The 14,742-nt window shown below is 38.7% G+C and overlaps 1 protein-coding gene across 1 annotated transcript in view; it reads left to right on the top strand.

Annotated features, from left to right (window-relative positions):
• The window catches only part of mgat5 (alpha-1,6-mannosylglycoprotein 6-beta-N-acetylglucosaminyltransferase), a 39,065-nt gene that overhangs the window by 2,537 nt on the left and 21,786 nt on the right, over nucleotides 1-14,742 (top strand). Inside the window, exons 2-3 of the mRNA XM_079470848.1 lie at nucleotides 3,804-4,171; nucleotides 7,397-7,564. Coding sequence (XP_079326974.1) covers nucleotides 3,931-4,171; nucleotides 7,397-7,564 — 409 coding nt within the window. The 5' untranslated portion in view covers nucleotides 3,804-3,930. The remainder of the gene's footprint in view (nucleotides 1-3,803; nucleotides 4,172-7,396; nucleotides 7,565-14,742) is intronic.

The raw sequence follows: 14,742 nt of genomic DNA, 5'->3' as shown, positions 1-14,742 counted from the left end.
TGCAAATCCAGCGTTACATCAACCGTTTATTTAACATTCATCACCCAAAGGCAGGGAACAGACAAACACAGCTGAACTGACCACGATGACACTGATTCTGTATTGTGTGAAATGTGGGCGCAAGCTGTCAGAATGCATTTTGCATTCAGGAAGTTCTCTCTTGACAATCTTTCTGACACCGGGCCTCTGCGGGGATCATTTCAGCTGAGTGTGTAGATCAAGAAAAAAGGTCCTTTAACTGTACGCTGATTGTGTTGTATAGTTACATTTACATTTAGTCATTTAGCAGACGCTTTTATCCAAAGCGACTTACAAAGAGTTCGGAGAGCAATAAGCGATATTCTACGATTTAATGTTTTGTGAATGTAGAATTTTAAGTGATTTTTTGGTGAACTATTACTTTAACTCGTATGTTCTAGAATGTTACCGTCACGGTCTGGAATGTTCCAGTGTTGCTGGCTCTCGCATTTGAGACGGCAATGGCTGAAAATGAAACGGGAGGTTGCATTAGACAATTCATCGAAAGGTATTCGAAGCCGACATTCGGTGGTGAATTACGTTTTGCTTATTGGTCAGTTGCGACGTTTGTAAACAAACAGACTATAATTTGCATTGTGACGCAACAAGGTGCTTACGTTTGCTAGGCCGATGGAATGCTATGTATTAATTATAGTCTGTTTATTTGGTAAACATATCGTAAAAGTCATCAAACGAATCCTGAGCTGGAATGTGTCGGATAAAGTCGTTCCATTGTGTGCTTCCTAGCAGTTTGAGCGATCAAATTACGATGACTTGGAAAATGGATAATTGTGTTATAGAATTTCATTAAGATGTGGTCTGAGTTTTTGTAGCTTGGCTGAGATCTAATTTAATCTAATAACTAAGTACTGTGCCATCAGAGCCTGGGTGTGTGTTTCACCACAACTTTTATCGATCCTTTTAAATGTTCCCAGCTCCTATTGTGAATTATTTGTCAACGTTTCGATACCTTTCATCCAAAGCCTCTCCCAAAGAACCAATTGAAACGCCTGTTTTGATGCAAATGAAATGTAGGTGGAGTGTTTAGCTGCGTTTGCATTTGCAAAGTAGGTAGGCCATTTGCGATTTGCTTGTGGCACGATTGGCCACGTCATATTCCATTAAAGCTTCTTATCTTATTCTTACGTCGGTTTTGAATGCTTCTTAGCGTATCTCACTTTGTGAAATAGATATACGTTTCGTCAATGCGATGTTTGAACGGCCAGCTACATTTCAGACACAGAACCATTCTTTTGGGTGTGTCTGTATGAGATAACAGAGGACATTTGCCTGTCTCAGGGTTGTGTGTACAGAGATTGAACGTAATACGATTTACTATCTTTTGCTTTCACTGTGAATTATTGTGTGTTATATTGCGTTTTTAAAAAAAAAAAAGCTCTCTGTAATGTTACGATTGCGAAACCCCATTTAAGACGAATCTTAGTGCCGTTGAAATTGATGTGGCGCCTTCTCCGAAATTTCACATTGAATTCAGTCTCTGTATGAGTTGAACTTTAAGATTTGAATCTTAAACAGACGAAAGATGCTTTTGTCTTTTTGGCGAGTTATGGAACGTTCCATGTCTCATTCTGTATCCCAATCCTGTAAGACGAGATTTATCAAATTGTTTCCTTCAGATGTAGAAAAAACATATTAGGGCGGTCTTCACTTTGGAAACCAGACTAACATTTCAAAAACATAAATGTATGAAAGTGACGCGAGCAATGCTATGCATTTTGACGCCTTCTCCTGCGTTGTCGTTACAAGCGAACTAGGGTTCGGACCAGGCAATCGAACAAAATGTGAAACCGACCTTAATGTTTTACAATGATGTGAATCTGTTTATTTGTCTACGACACCGAACCACAACATCTCCCACGCTGGATTCATGTATTGTACGCTTCATAAATGTTTAAATAATGCAGGATGTCAATGGAAGGGTGTTGCTGGTGTTGGTTACATATATACATTTAAGCGGATGACCTAATGGATCATTTTCTGGAACACTGGTCATTGTTTAATAATCGAATGTGATGTTAGAGAAGCATTTAGGATACGTATTATCTTTATATGAAGCTTTGGGAGGTGTCCGCGGACCCACAGTGGACCGGGGATCAGATGTCGATTTTAACCTCCACTGTTTTATGGAAAAGTAGGTCCTGACCTGTTTTCTCTGGTTATGTGCCGTCTCATTGTGTGTGGGATTTTTTGTTATCTGTGATTTTATTTAGAATAAGTACTTAAGCAGGTTTCGAATTTCCAATATATGAAGCTTTTGTTTAAAATCTTTGGTCAGTGTTCATTGATATTTGGTACATTGGCAGCAAAAAAAGTTGTGTCTGGGTTTCCAAATGCACATTTTGGCAAACAAGCCCCTTTTTTGTCATTGTTGATCGCATTTATCGAGTCAAAGGTCAGATATAGTTGAACAGTACAATTGATTCATCCCGGGATTATATGGCCATTAACATCTCAACCCTAATGTAAACAGTTAGTGGTTTGAACATGCGTAGTTGACCTTTACCCCTATGTCAAGTCACACATTTTCGCTGACTGTATTTGAATCTGAGCCCAAATGCAAACAAGCATATTTGTGTTGACCTAAAATAGCTTTGTCTTTTATTCTCAGAAGTAAGCTACAGATTTCAACACACACTCCGCTCATTGGAATGCCGGCTCACAATTTGTTTTCTCTTGAAAAGATTTGCTGTTTTATCCCAATGGTGTGAAACGCTGGAGTCCGTGTTCGTTTGGTCATGTGGTCATCCATTGTGATGTCACGTAGCCAGGCAACATGGGTAATGTCATGGGATGTCGACATGGACTGTTTGGTTCTTTTGTTTGCCTGGTTCGTTTTGAATTGGTAGCGGTAAGGAGTTTTCAAGGGACAGTTCACCATAAACATACGATTATGTTTTCATTCTTATGTCTTTTCAAACTTGTAAAAGTGGCTGTTTTTTAATGTAAATGTGTTTGAAGAATATATTTGGTTCGTTTCTTACCCAAATATTTTAAAACTCTACAGAAGAGTTCCATTATGGACCCAGTCCCCATTCACTTTCATTGCAATAGTAAGCGTAATGTTTCCTTAAAGGGACAGTTCACAAAAAAATGTAAGTTCTGTCATAATTTACTCACCTTCGAGATCTGAATAAATTGCTTTGTTCTGATGAACACAGAGAAAGATATTTGTAAGAATGCTTGTAACCAAACAGTTCTGGGTCACCATTGACTACCATAGCAGGAAAATGACGATGGTTGTCAAAAGTGCCCCAGAACTGTTTGCTTTCCTACATTCTTCAAAATGTCTTTTGTGTTCAACAGAGCAAAGTAATGCGCAAAGCGATTTTTTTTCCTACTTGGTTGTTTGGTTACAAGCATTCTTCCAAATATCTTTCTCTGTGTTCATCAAAACAAAGAAATTCATACAGATTTGGAATAACTTGTAGTTGAGTTTCATTTTTGGGGGAACTGTTCCTTTAAGTTTATGTTGAATTGTTTGCTTACGGTAAGATTATCACAAATTATTCGGAATGTATCTGTTGTTCTTGAAGTACCTCACCCTCACAACGGATCATTCCTGCTTTTCCTGTTCAGGTGTTTTGTTTTAAACAACATTTGTATTGTACGTCCTCTTCTATCTCAACTTCCCCATACGACTTCACAGTAAGCCGAGCAGCAAAAATGTGTGTCAATTGTTTTGCATGTTACAATTGTTTCCCAGTCCCTCTTTTGTATTCTTGGAAATTTGTAAGTTACATTTTTTCCTTTGCACTCTTTTCCAGCATCTTCACTGCTATGGTATATCCGGTAGCTTGAAAGGGCTACAGCGAGGAATAAACCTGAAGAATCCTCTCTGAGGCCACCGTGATGCTGAACACGTCCTGAACCGCACGAACGAACTCCCTCACCATGGGCTCCGTGTTCCTGTGGAAGCTCTCCTCCCAAAAGCTGGGTTTCTTCCTGGTGAGTTTCGGCTTCATATGGGGGATGATGCTGCTCCATTTTACCATCCAGCAGAGGGCGACGCACGAGAGCAGCATCCAGCTGCGGTTGCAGATATTGGACCTGAGCAAGCGATACATCAAGGCTCTCGCGGAGGAGAACCAAAGCGTGATGGACGGGCCCTACGTGGGCACCATGACAGCGTACGGTGAGTCGTCCTTATTGTTGGTTCCTTGGGTATACGTTTGCGGTTCAATTATAGTAATTCATATAATTGACACTTTGGATAGAAATAGTTTACCTTTTACCTGCCAAATATTTCGAAACCCCCATTGACTTCATTGCATGGACACAAAACCACATTATCAAACTTTCTTCTTGAATAAAGGTGAAACGTGACTCATATGGTTAAAACCCCAACCTCTAACTTACCATTGCAACGTTTAGTTAATCAAGCTACTGAAACATTTCAATTAATTTACACTTTAACCATAAAAACCAAGTCACTGGAGGCAACCACGTCAGCTCCCGGAGACTGCAGTGTGCATGAAATTTGCATCCCGTAGTGACATTGCAGGGAACTTTCCATATCAGCTGCATAAATCTTCCCTGCCGCAGCGTTGCGGCCGGTTACATTACAGCTCTGTCTTTCTCTGTTGTGTTCTTCCTCTACTGCACCACAGAAACAAACCCATCAGGCTGATACGGTTAATGTTTTTTTACATATATTTAGCTCATGGGGATGCTTTCTTTCACCTCAGAGCCATCGATAAGTTATTCATGCTTCTAATAGAGGAGCTCTGCTGGGCGGGAAGCCTCATTACGGCGACTATTGATCCGCAGAAGCTAAAACGCAAATCACGGCTTCTTGCAAGCACGCCCAGCATTCCTCACTCTAAATAACTTGTTTCACAGGTGGGATTAGAAGTGTAATCACTTCATGTTTTTGTTTAGGGGGTTGTAGTTGAGTGGGAGGTGTTTCGCGCGGGAGACATTTGACCTTCATGGCGTGCCGTGCTCCGGCAGGTAAAATGTCAGTGCAGAGGCAACATTATCATGCAGAGACAAACACTGCGGTGGGTGAAAGACACTGCTCATTAAAACCTTAGCTTTGAGACGTAACTCCGTTTTTCTAAAGCTGAAGAACATGAAGAAAAAGTAAACATCGTTCATTTACATACACAACTGAGCCAATATTTGCACAAGTGTCTAAAAAGGCAACGCAAACATTATGCTTTTTGGTCCCACCGAGGTTACGGAATAATCATCAATATCATTCAAAGTCTTTTGTCATCCCAAACCAATTTATTTTCCCCCTAGGAAAATTTAAGATGATGAACTCGCTCGGTCTTTATTAGCATCCATAAAATGAAGTGCCTGTCTTTAATGGTGGAGAATTGTATATATGTCAGAGGAATAAAGTAACGTGTCTGCGCTTTAACGAAAGAAGAGGTTTTGTTTGCACACATACAAGCAATAGTTTGTTTTAGTCGTTTATTTGTGACATTTATAGAAGCAAAGTGTCAGTATTACTGTTCATTTACTGTTGTTGGTTTGAGGCAGCTCAGCTCTCAGCGAATGAGGAGTCTTACTTCATTTATTTTTTATCGCAATATGAGAGACCCGTCTTAACCCAATTGAATTAAACCATGCTGCCTGGTTAAAGAGATGGATTGTGTTTCTCTTGAGACGGAAAGCAGTTGTTTTAGTTGGTCTCCATTGGCAAAAAAAGCAGGAATTTGGAAGCGTTTGTGTAAAGCTGTTGTAGTAATCCATAGTTTGTTGTATAGGATATATATGTTTTTGTATTTTTGATATGTTGCTTTATGGAAGGCACTTTGGTCAAATTGAGTAGGGTTCTTAGTGCTTAAATTAAATTAAAACTAGAGTTTTGCCTTTATGATTGTACATTCTATAATCTGTAGTAATGTTTTGACTCGCGTCTATCTGCTGTATCAGTGCAACATATTTATTATTCTGTATTTAATATTTTATTATAATATTAATTTCTCTAATTTACATCTAATTTGAACTATTTATTGTCTGTCATGTTTTTGTATAATATAAGATTTAAACCCCTAGTTCTGGTATAGGCTTCTCTATGTTGTTATATTATTATACTGAGCAGCTTTTTAATGGTTCTGTAAACAAAAGCTTCGGCTTTTGTGTGTAATGTATATCTGCATCTGACAGTCTATAAATTAATCCTGCTCTGTATACGAGTGTCTTCTGGAAATGCAGTGTATCTGTAGTCAATAGAGCAGAAGGACAGACAGGTGACATGAGAGAGAGACAGAAAGGATTACATCAACTGGGTGAAAGTGAGAAAGAGAGAAATGGATAGAAAAAGGTCCGGTATGACACTGCATGGTATTGTTCAGAATCAAAACGCATCACCAGACAAATATTTCTCAGGTCTAGTCTTACAGTTCTGGAGTCTTTCACTCTAAAAGTTTAGTGGGCCCACGACCCGTCCTGAAGTACTCCTAAAAAGATTTAGTCCGAGGGTGTGTCGTGATGGTATAACGTCGTCCTTCTCACTGTGAGAAACTGCATGTGCGACATAGGAATATGGATTATAACCGCTCGACCCATCTGTCTGTCTGGCGTGTTCAAAGCAAATCCACCCGGATTTGGTTTTGCTAGTGAGAGTTTTTTAAAGAGGCTATATCAAATATTCGAAATGGACTAGATGATTAAACATTTGAGCTAGGAATAGGAAGAGTTAATACCAGTTCCTCTTGTTTATAGCAGTAGGTGTAAATGGGATAATATGTGTTTGTTATACCTCTCGCTCTCTCAGTCTCTCTCTTGTAACATTATCAGTAAATTACATTTTGATGCTTGAGTGATCCAAATAGTGAGATTACCATAGTGAACATGTAAAATCATAATAAATAAAAACTTTAAATCTTGTAACAAAGGTAAATTTGACTTATTTTCTGCATTCTATTCTACACTGTTCTATTCTATCCTGTCTTGTTCTTTTCTATTGTATTCCCTTGTATTATATTCAGTTTTATTCTATAGAACCTGTACTGTGTTTTTCTATTTTTTTCCTTGCCATCTGTTCTAAGGAATTCATTTTAATTCTATCGTGTTCCGTTTCTGTCTATTTTCATATATCCTAGTCTATTCTATTCTGTTTTATTCTATTCTGTTCTCATATACTACTAGAGTTGTGTCAAAAAGGGACAACCCATCGTTTTTGGTTAATTTAACCCAGTGAAGATAAAAAAAACAGCATTTTATGTACATACTGTATTCTATGTTGTTCTGCTTTATTATTTATTTTCTATTTTATTCTATCCTATACTATAATATAATTTTCTCTTTCCATTCCATTTTGTTCTGTTATATCCCGTTCTTTTCTGTTCGATTGTTGTATGCTAGTCTCACGTGATTTGATTGTTTTTTATTGTTTGTTTTGAAGATCTAAAGAAGACATTGGCTGTTCTTTTGGATAATATAATGCAGAGATTATCAAAGCTGGAGACAAAAGTGGACAACATCATCTACAATGGGACCAGCAGCAACCTGACCAACGGAACCACGACCCCCGGACCCAATCCCGTCAGCCCTGAGAAAGTCAACGTGGCAGGTACAGACACGTCCTCCAAGCTGAAACATGTCTCGAAGTTGAACTTGTATTTCTTAAATATGTAATGGTATGTAATATGTTCTTGAAATGAGGCAGTTTGCGCAGATAAGTAACTCGCCGACTGTACCCCTTCCAAAGTCCACAATCCCCCACAGATCTTAGGGTAAACACAGCAGTCTTTATACATCACGGTAAAGAAAAACACACTAACACAGCCCACACACACACACACAGTTTTCTTCCACAGTTCTTGCCCTATTTATTGCTTTCCATTGATTTCCCTTCAAGTCCGAGATGATAAACGACCATGAGAGAAAATGAAGTATTTGTAGTTTAAGCGGCAAGTATTTGCTTTTAAACAGGCTGCTGTTTTCGTCAGCGCTACGGAATTACGCTTGCGCAATGTATTTGTATTGTTTTTTTAGAGGTGGAGAAGGTTGTTAAAAGGTTATTTGCTTCAAAAATAAAAGTTTTTTCAGTATTAATCACCTTCATGTCATTTCTAACCTGTGTGACTTTCGTTCTTCTGCACAAAAGAAGGTGTTTTGGTAACCAAACAACATTGACCCTCATTGACTTTCATTTCATGAACACAAAACCACATTTTACAAATTATCATCTTGTCTTCCACAGAAGAAAAAGTCATAAACAAGTTTTCAATGACACGAGGGTTCACAAATGATGACAGGAAAGTCTTAAGAAACGAACTGTCGGTGAAGATACGCCTGTGAGTTTAGCTACATCAATGTTTATTAATCCGTTTGTATAATGCTGTTTCAGGCTTTAGAAAGTTGGCAGGTGGAGTTGAGAGTTAATGGAGTGAAGTTTAAATCTGTCACAAAAACAAAGTTTGACTTGGCAAAAGTTCGATGCATGTGTGTGTGTTCAGCCACAGTGACTTCTTGCCATCTGGAAGGCTCTTTGTCCAGATAATGTGCGTGGGAGTGCTTGTAAAACAGTACCGTGGTTTTTAAACGTTTAACCATGGCGGATTTATGGACTTTTTTATGTCTTGTAGTACTACTTATTAAATTCAGTACCGTGGTTTATATCCGCGTACCCCCGTACTACCATCCCTGATACCACACATACACACATGGGGATACGTCTATGTGATGTCTGCAAAACGTTTATTTTTATTGTTTGCTCATCTGCAATACATCTCTGAGACGTCTGCTGTCATACGTCTTAAAAGACATCTATAAGATGCCTGTAAGATGTTTGTGATTTAGATTGCTCTTTCTACAACGTTTAGCAGATGTTTTCCAGATCTTTAGCAGACATGTTACTTACAGATGTACCTGTGCTATCTGAGATTACTCTACCGTAGTACCACCACGATGGTTGGAACTGTCCCAGGACTTTTTTAAAAGATACCATTGTAAAACCTTTTTGATCATGTTGCACAACAACAATACCACGGATTATTTGGTGTCAGTATGTAGTCTCTCAAAGGACCATGGTACCCCACCCCAGTGCTTTATCTAAGGGTTGTGCATGCGTGATTGCACTATCGGTCGACATGTGCAGACGTGTGTGTGTGTGTAGTCACTATAACCACCTCTGACTCATTGTGCTTTATATAGGCTAAACCCCCATTGAGTCATCCGGCGCTTGACAGCGAGTGAAGATGACTTGCTCACTCTCCCTGACTGCGTTTTTGACATTCTCGCTGCGATGACACACTGTGCAGCCAATTCAGCTGACGGATTTCTTTTGTTTACAGCTTAAACCCACACTGAACAGAGCTAATTTCTTGACAATTTAAGTTGACAATGATTTATATTTTTTCTATTCGCGGTTAAGACTTGTTAGTAATGTCTTTTAAGGCAAACTTCACCATTACTATTGTTAAATTTGTGAGTTTTTGGAGACATGTAGTTGTGGTTCGTGTTTCCTTTAATCGTGATTGCGAGACCGACGTGATCTTCCAGAGAGACACGTCACTGTCGTTCTCCAAAAGATCAAATCAACATTTTTAAATGAAAGTGACTATTGTACATAGAGATTCAACCGAGTGCGGCTGGAAGCCAACGGAGAAAAATTCTCCTGCTCAGAGTTATCAAACGGTTCTTTATAGCACATTGACACAATGATAAATGCAAGCTTTACTGTCCGCAGGCTTGAACAAATCCCCATTGTGGTCCTCATGTTAGAGAAACGGCAAGCCAATGTGTGAACGGCTGTGCCCACGCAAGAACACGTTCTCATTTACGTTCCTCTGAATAGATGCACTCTTCTTCAAGAGTTTTTTTACAGTATTGAAGAAAGGCAGGGACCGTTTCTGTGAGTCTTTTCTGTATGTTAGCTTTGCGTTTTTTTTTCTGTGTATAAAAATATTCATCACACATGCTACATTTGGATTGTAGGATGTTTTAAAATGTCAAAACATCTAAAAATAGTAATAATAACAACAAAAAAATAATAATAATTTGTAATTATTATTATTATTTATGTTATTCGTATGTATTCATAATAATGTTTTATTTTTTATCGTAATAATAGTTTTTTATTTTTGTAATAATAAAAGTATACATTATGATTAATAATGTTTAATTGTTTTTGTGTGACGAAGAATGAAACCATCTCACTGATATTGGTAACATCAAATGTGTACCGACTTAATTTCACGCCTACGTTGACATATTTCATCTTCTGAAACTTTCCTGTATCTCAGAGCATTGCGTTAATAACGTTAACGTTGTTGATGCACGTTAATGCAATTCCCAGTTCCTAGTGATTTATTTTCTTTAACTCTAGATGAAATCAGAACCGGACTGACATTATCTCGCATCACCTTCTGCAAATTCGTCTGATTAAAGCATACTCGCAGTTGCTCGCCGATGTTATCCGTCCGAACACGGCGCGTTTCACCTGGGCTTTCTCTCTCTCCGCGAGGTTATCTCACTCCAGGCGTGCCAGCAGTGAAGATAGCCCAGGTTTCCGTGCCATCCGGCGAACTTGTCTGTGTGTGTTTGTTTGTGCCAGTGGTGTCTATTACCGTCTCTCTAGACGGTGATGAAATGCCACGCTGGCACGCTCTGCACTTTTGGCTCTCGACGGAGACTCCTCTGAGAGAGAGAAAGGGCTCAGTACTGTTAGCGAACAAAATAGGTCGTTTCCTTGTGCACGTGCTGAAACATCGAGAAACTCGCACTGATATTAAAAGCATGAACTGATGGTTTGTGATGATTTTCACTGTTACACCCATTCACATGTTTCTATGACAGCAGGCGTTAACTGAAGTGCAGTCAGCGTGAGAGCAGGTTTTGAGTTTCGTTTGTCTGGTTTGATGCTTTTGTCTGGTTGTCAGGATAAACGGTACATCTACGATGAGAGAGATCACATCCACACGCATGGGTCGCAAACCACACGTCTGTCAATCCCATTGTTGGGCTTTTGTGTAGCCAGAAGTGCAATGGCCATCAGCGCTAGGTTCTTAAAAGCACATTGTGATGGATATCTAGAGAATGGCGAGTGGGGTCCAAAATGCATCTTAAAAACGTCTTTTCAAATGTCATTTGTGCTTCGGCATTGGAATAATAGACGTATAATTGGAGGTACAGTAACATTGCTAGACGGTTGCCAAAATGTATTTCAGTGGAAAGTTGACTGGTGGAGGTTCAAGGAAACCAATTTGTTTATTCAACTGGATATTTTATGGGGTTGGACCGGTAAAAGCATTTGAAACAAGAAGCTGGCTCTTGATGTTTGTGCCACAGCTATCGAGTAAATCTTGTTCTTAATGCGTGTCTGTTTTACAGTAAATCCAGTGCTCATCTTCTTGCGTCTTTAAGGATGACGTTTCGATATTTTTACAGCAAAGACATTGTCACTGTATTTAAATACATTTTATAAGGTAATAATGCAAAATTTTGTTAATTGATTAAAAAATGATTGGACCCCACAACACACATTTAGGAAAAATATCTGTTTTTTTCAACCCGTGTAAACTCAACGGTTGAGTTTGTCCATTTTTGACCCAACGTTGGGTTGAAAACAACCAAGCATTTATTAAGTGGCTTGTTGTTTTTTCCTATTTCTTCATCCAAAACAGTTTCGTCTAATGTGTTTTTGTGATGTTTGGCTTGAACGGATCGTTCAGGATCACGGCACAGCGTTTCAATGAGACTGAGCTCAGTTTTTGGACTGTAAAACTCTTCATTTCTCAACAGAGATGCTTTGTCGTAGGTTTAGCTTTTTTTGTTCTTTATTCTTGCCAATGCAACGTCTCCAGTGTTAGAAAATAGAAATGGAGCCGTACATTTTTTGTAGTTTAGCTTTTTTTGGTGACAGTGATTGAATTAACCGAGGTTACCAGGCCACGGGAGTGTTGCTTGCTAGTGGCGTGTTTGCTTTTCAACAATTGGGACAGAACCGTTGCTTCTCATTGCGTCAGCGTGCCAGCGAACGTATAGCTGCGATAAAATTAAAGAGACCATTCCAAATTTACGGCATATATAGGTGTATTGTTGTATTTCAGTCCAGTGTCTGTTGAGTTTCAATAAAATACAATCTCAGGGGAGACAAAGTCATCCAACGGCAAAAAAGACTAAAGAAACGTTGTACTTTTTCATAAAACGTTTGGGATAAATATTACAGTTTTATTACTTAAAAATGCACTTGTTTTCTTTGCAGAACTCGAGGTGTGAAAAAATACAGCGCATCTTTTCTGTTATTTTCACCTGTTTTGCCAGTTTTCATTTTCGGTTAATAAATGCAAATAGAAGCAATATTTTTACTTGACATTTTGGGAGAAATATTGTAGCAGAATAAAAAAAAATGATCATTTTACCTAAACACATATCTATAAAAAGTGAATACAGAAAATAATGGTCAAATGGTCTCTTATTTTTTTCTGTTTTAATATAAGACACCATTAGCACATTTGTCAGATTTCCAACTTGTAACATTATAGCTGTATTTGTTATCGAATGGATTTTGTCATTTAAACAAAATGTAACCTAAAACATAAACTCATCTGATCTATGAAGAAAGCTGACATGTTTATTCCAGTGTCGATGAACATTCATCACAATGAACTTCTTAAAAATATGCCAGGTTCATCTCATACACGTTACATTTCCAAAACCATAAACATGAAGCGGCATGAAACGAAACGTGATGACACAAAAGCTTCTCAATCTTTATTAATACTAATAAAAATGTCAGACTAACAATGAGTCTTATTTCCTACTGCAAAATATAATTTCTTGTTTCCCAGAAGTGACCCGGATGTGTTTGTGAAGTTCAATGTGAGTGCGTGTTTGTCACATTCATTTGAAAGCCTTAGTAAAACCCCTGGAACTTGGCAGAAGAAGTGACAGGCTTTAAATCATCGGGGACAGAGATTATACACACTCCACTGTACTCGCAGTATTCCATGTCAGCGTGAGCAATGCCCTTGATGTGTGATTTGCCGAGAGAGAGAGAGAGAGATGCTCTGTATGTCTCCTCCAAGCAAAATATGTCTCAATGAAGCGAGAGAGAGAGATTATCCTTTTTAATGCGTTTCTATCTTCTCTCGCTTTCTATCTCAGCTCTTCTCTTCTCACTTGAAGACGTTTGTTTGCTGGTTGATCATGTTATGTTTGTCATGCAGGGTCGTGTGTGTGGAGCAATGGCAGGAGTAAGATGGATAACACCCATCTGTGTGTCTGTCTGTGTGTTTATGAGAGAGAACGTTTACGACGGGGTGTGTGTCAAAAACAGCTGTTTTTCCTCTCCGCAGTGCTTCTCGTGCAGAAGACTGATTTGAAAAACGAAATGTTGGTGTGGTGAGGAAGGCGGGATGAGAGCCGTGACGCGGGGCCGGTAGTGATAAGTGCAAGCAGCTGTGGGCGCACCGGTCCCGCATCTTATCACGGAGGAGATTGGGAGCTTAAAAGGACGATCGGCAGGATTGTTGACGAGAGAGGACCGGGCCCGAACATGTGTTTAGTGTGTATGTTTTATGGCCGGCAGTCGACCGTGAGGTGGCTGCCGGTCGGTTAATTCCGTGTTTATTGTTTATTTAATAAAAGTTTTATTGTTTGAATGTTCGCCAGTTCCCGCCTCCTTCCTTCCCTTATAACGAACTTCATTACAGTTGGAAAAACCATTCCGACATCATTTACAAACAGGTTTTAACATGAACAACCTCAGCTGTTCGAGGGAATGAATGGTGCTAATGCGGTTGTGATGTCATCAGGTACTATCGTAAAATCGAGATGTGACGGCAATTATACGTGACAGTGGAGAAATGTACCGCAAGGGCATGAAACATTTACGTGTTGTTCGATTTAATCTCGCGAAACCGTATTTCAACAGCGGATTAATCTGTTGTGTGTGAAACAGATCCGGGCTTTGTTCAAGTTAATGTGCGATTAAGGTCCAATTAAGATCTAATTCGGGTCTAATTTTGTTTCAAATTCGGTTTGTATGTTAAACACACCCAACCAGCCAATTCAGTTAAAGCGCACACAACATTACATCATGCTGTACTGAATCAAACCAAACAGCAGCTAGTGGCAAGCCCGTTTTACAGCATATTTCGTGTTACATTTCTGTCTTCCGTCTCATTTAACGTTCTGTGTTTGATGTTGATCACGTATAAAAAAATAGCAGATTCAGTGTTAGTGTGTTTTGGGGTCCTTGCGATACCGAAATTAGTAGATGACACCAGTTGCAGTGAAATATTCAATTATAAATGTTAAAGATGCCAATCGTAATCTTTTTTTGTGGTAAACCCCCAAAATGATGAATATTTATATACAGTGCATAAAGTAAAATAAAAAAATGTTACTCATTTTAGTTAATGAGTAACTTAGTTAATGTCAGTTAATCTAACCACCACACTATCGGTACCGATATTGCCAGAAATCATTCTGAATAATCGTATCGGTGGTGAAACATTTTGTAGCGGTGCATCTCTAAAATACAATTTAAACAGTATCACGTAGTGTTAAGTATTCGAATCAGCAGTTATGGACAAATCAACTAATTATAAGCAAACAACTGGCAACATTAGAACAACGTTATAATGCAATAAAATAAATAGTTGTTTGGGTGATGCAACTTATTAAATCTTCCGCTCGCATGGCCTTATTAATTTTATATAATTGACAGTTTACATTAAGACTTTTCCGAGAGTCTGCCAGCCATTATTTGCACGTCTGCTTTGTTTTTGCTGGTTAGAG

The sequence above is a fragment of the Barbatula barbatula genome, assembly GCF_947034865.1.
Source record: "Barbatula barbatula genome assembly, chromosome: 13".
Classification (NCBI taxonomy): Eukaryota; Metazoa; Chordata; class Actinopteri; order Cypriniformes; family Nemacheilidae; genus Barbatula; species Barbatula barbatula.
This window is presented reverse-complemented; position numbering and strand designations above follow the sequence as displayed.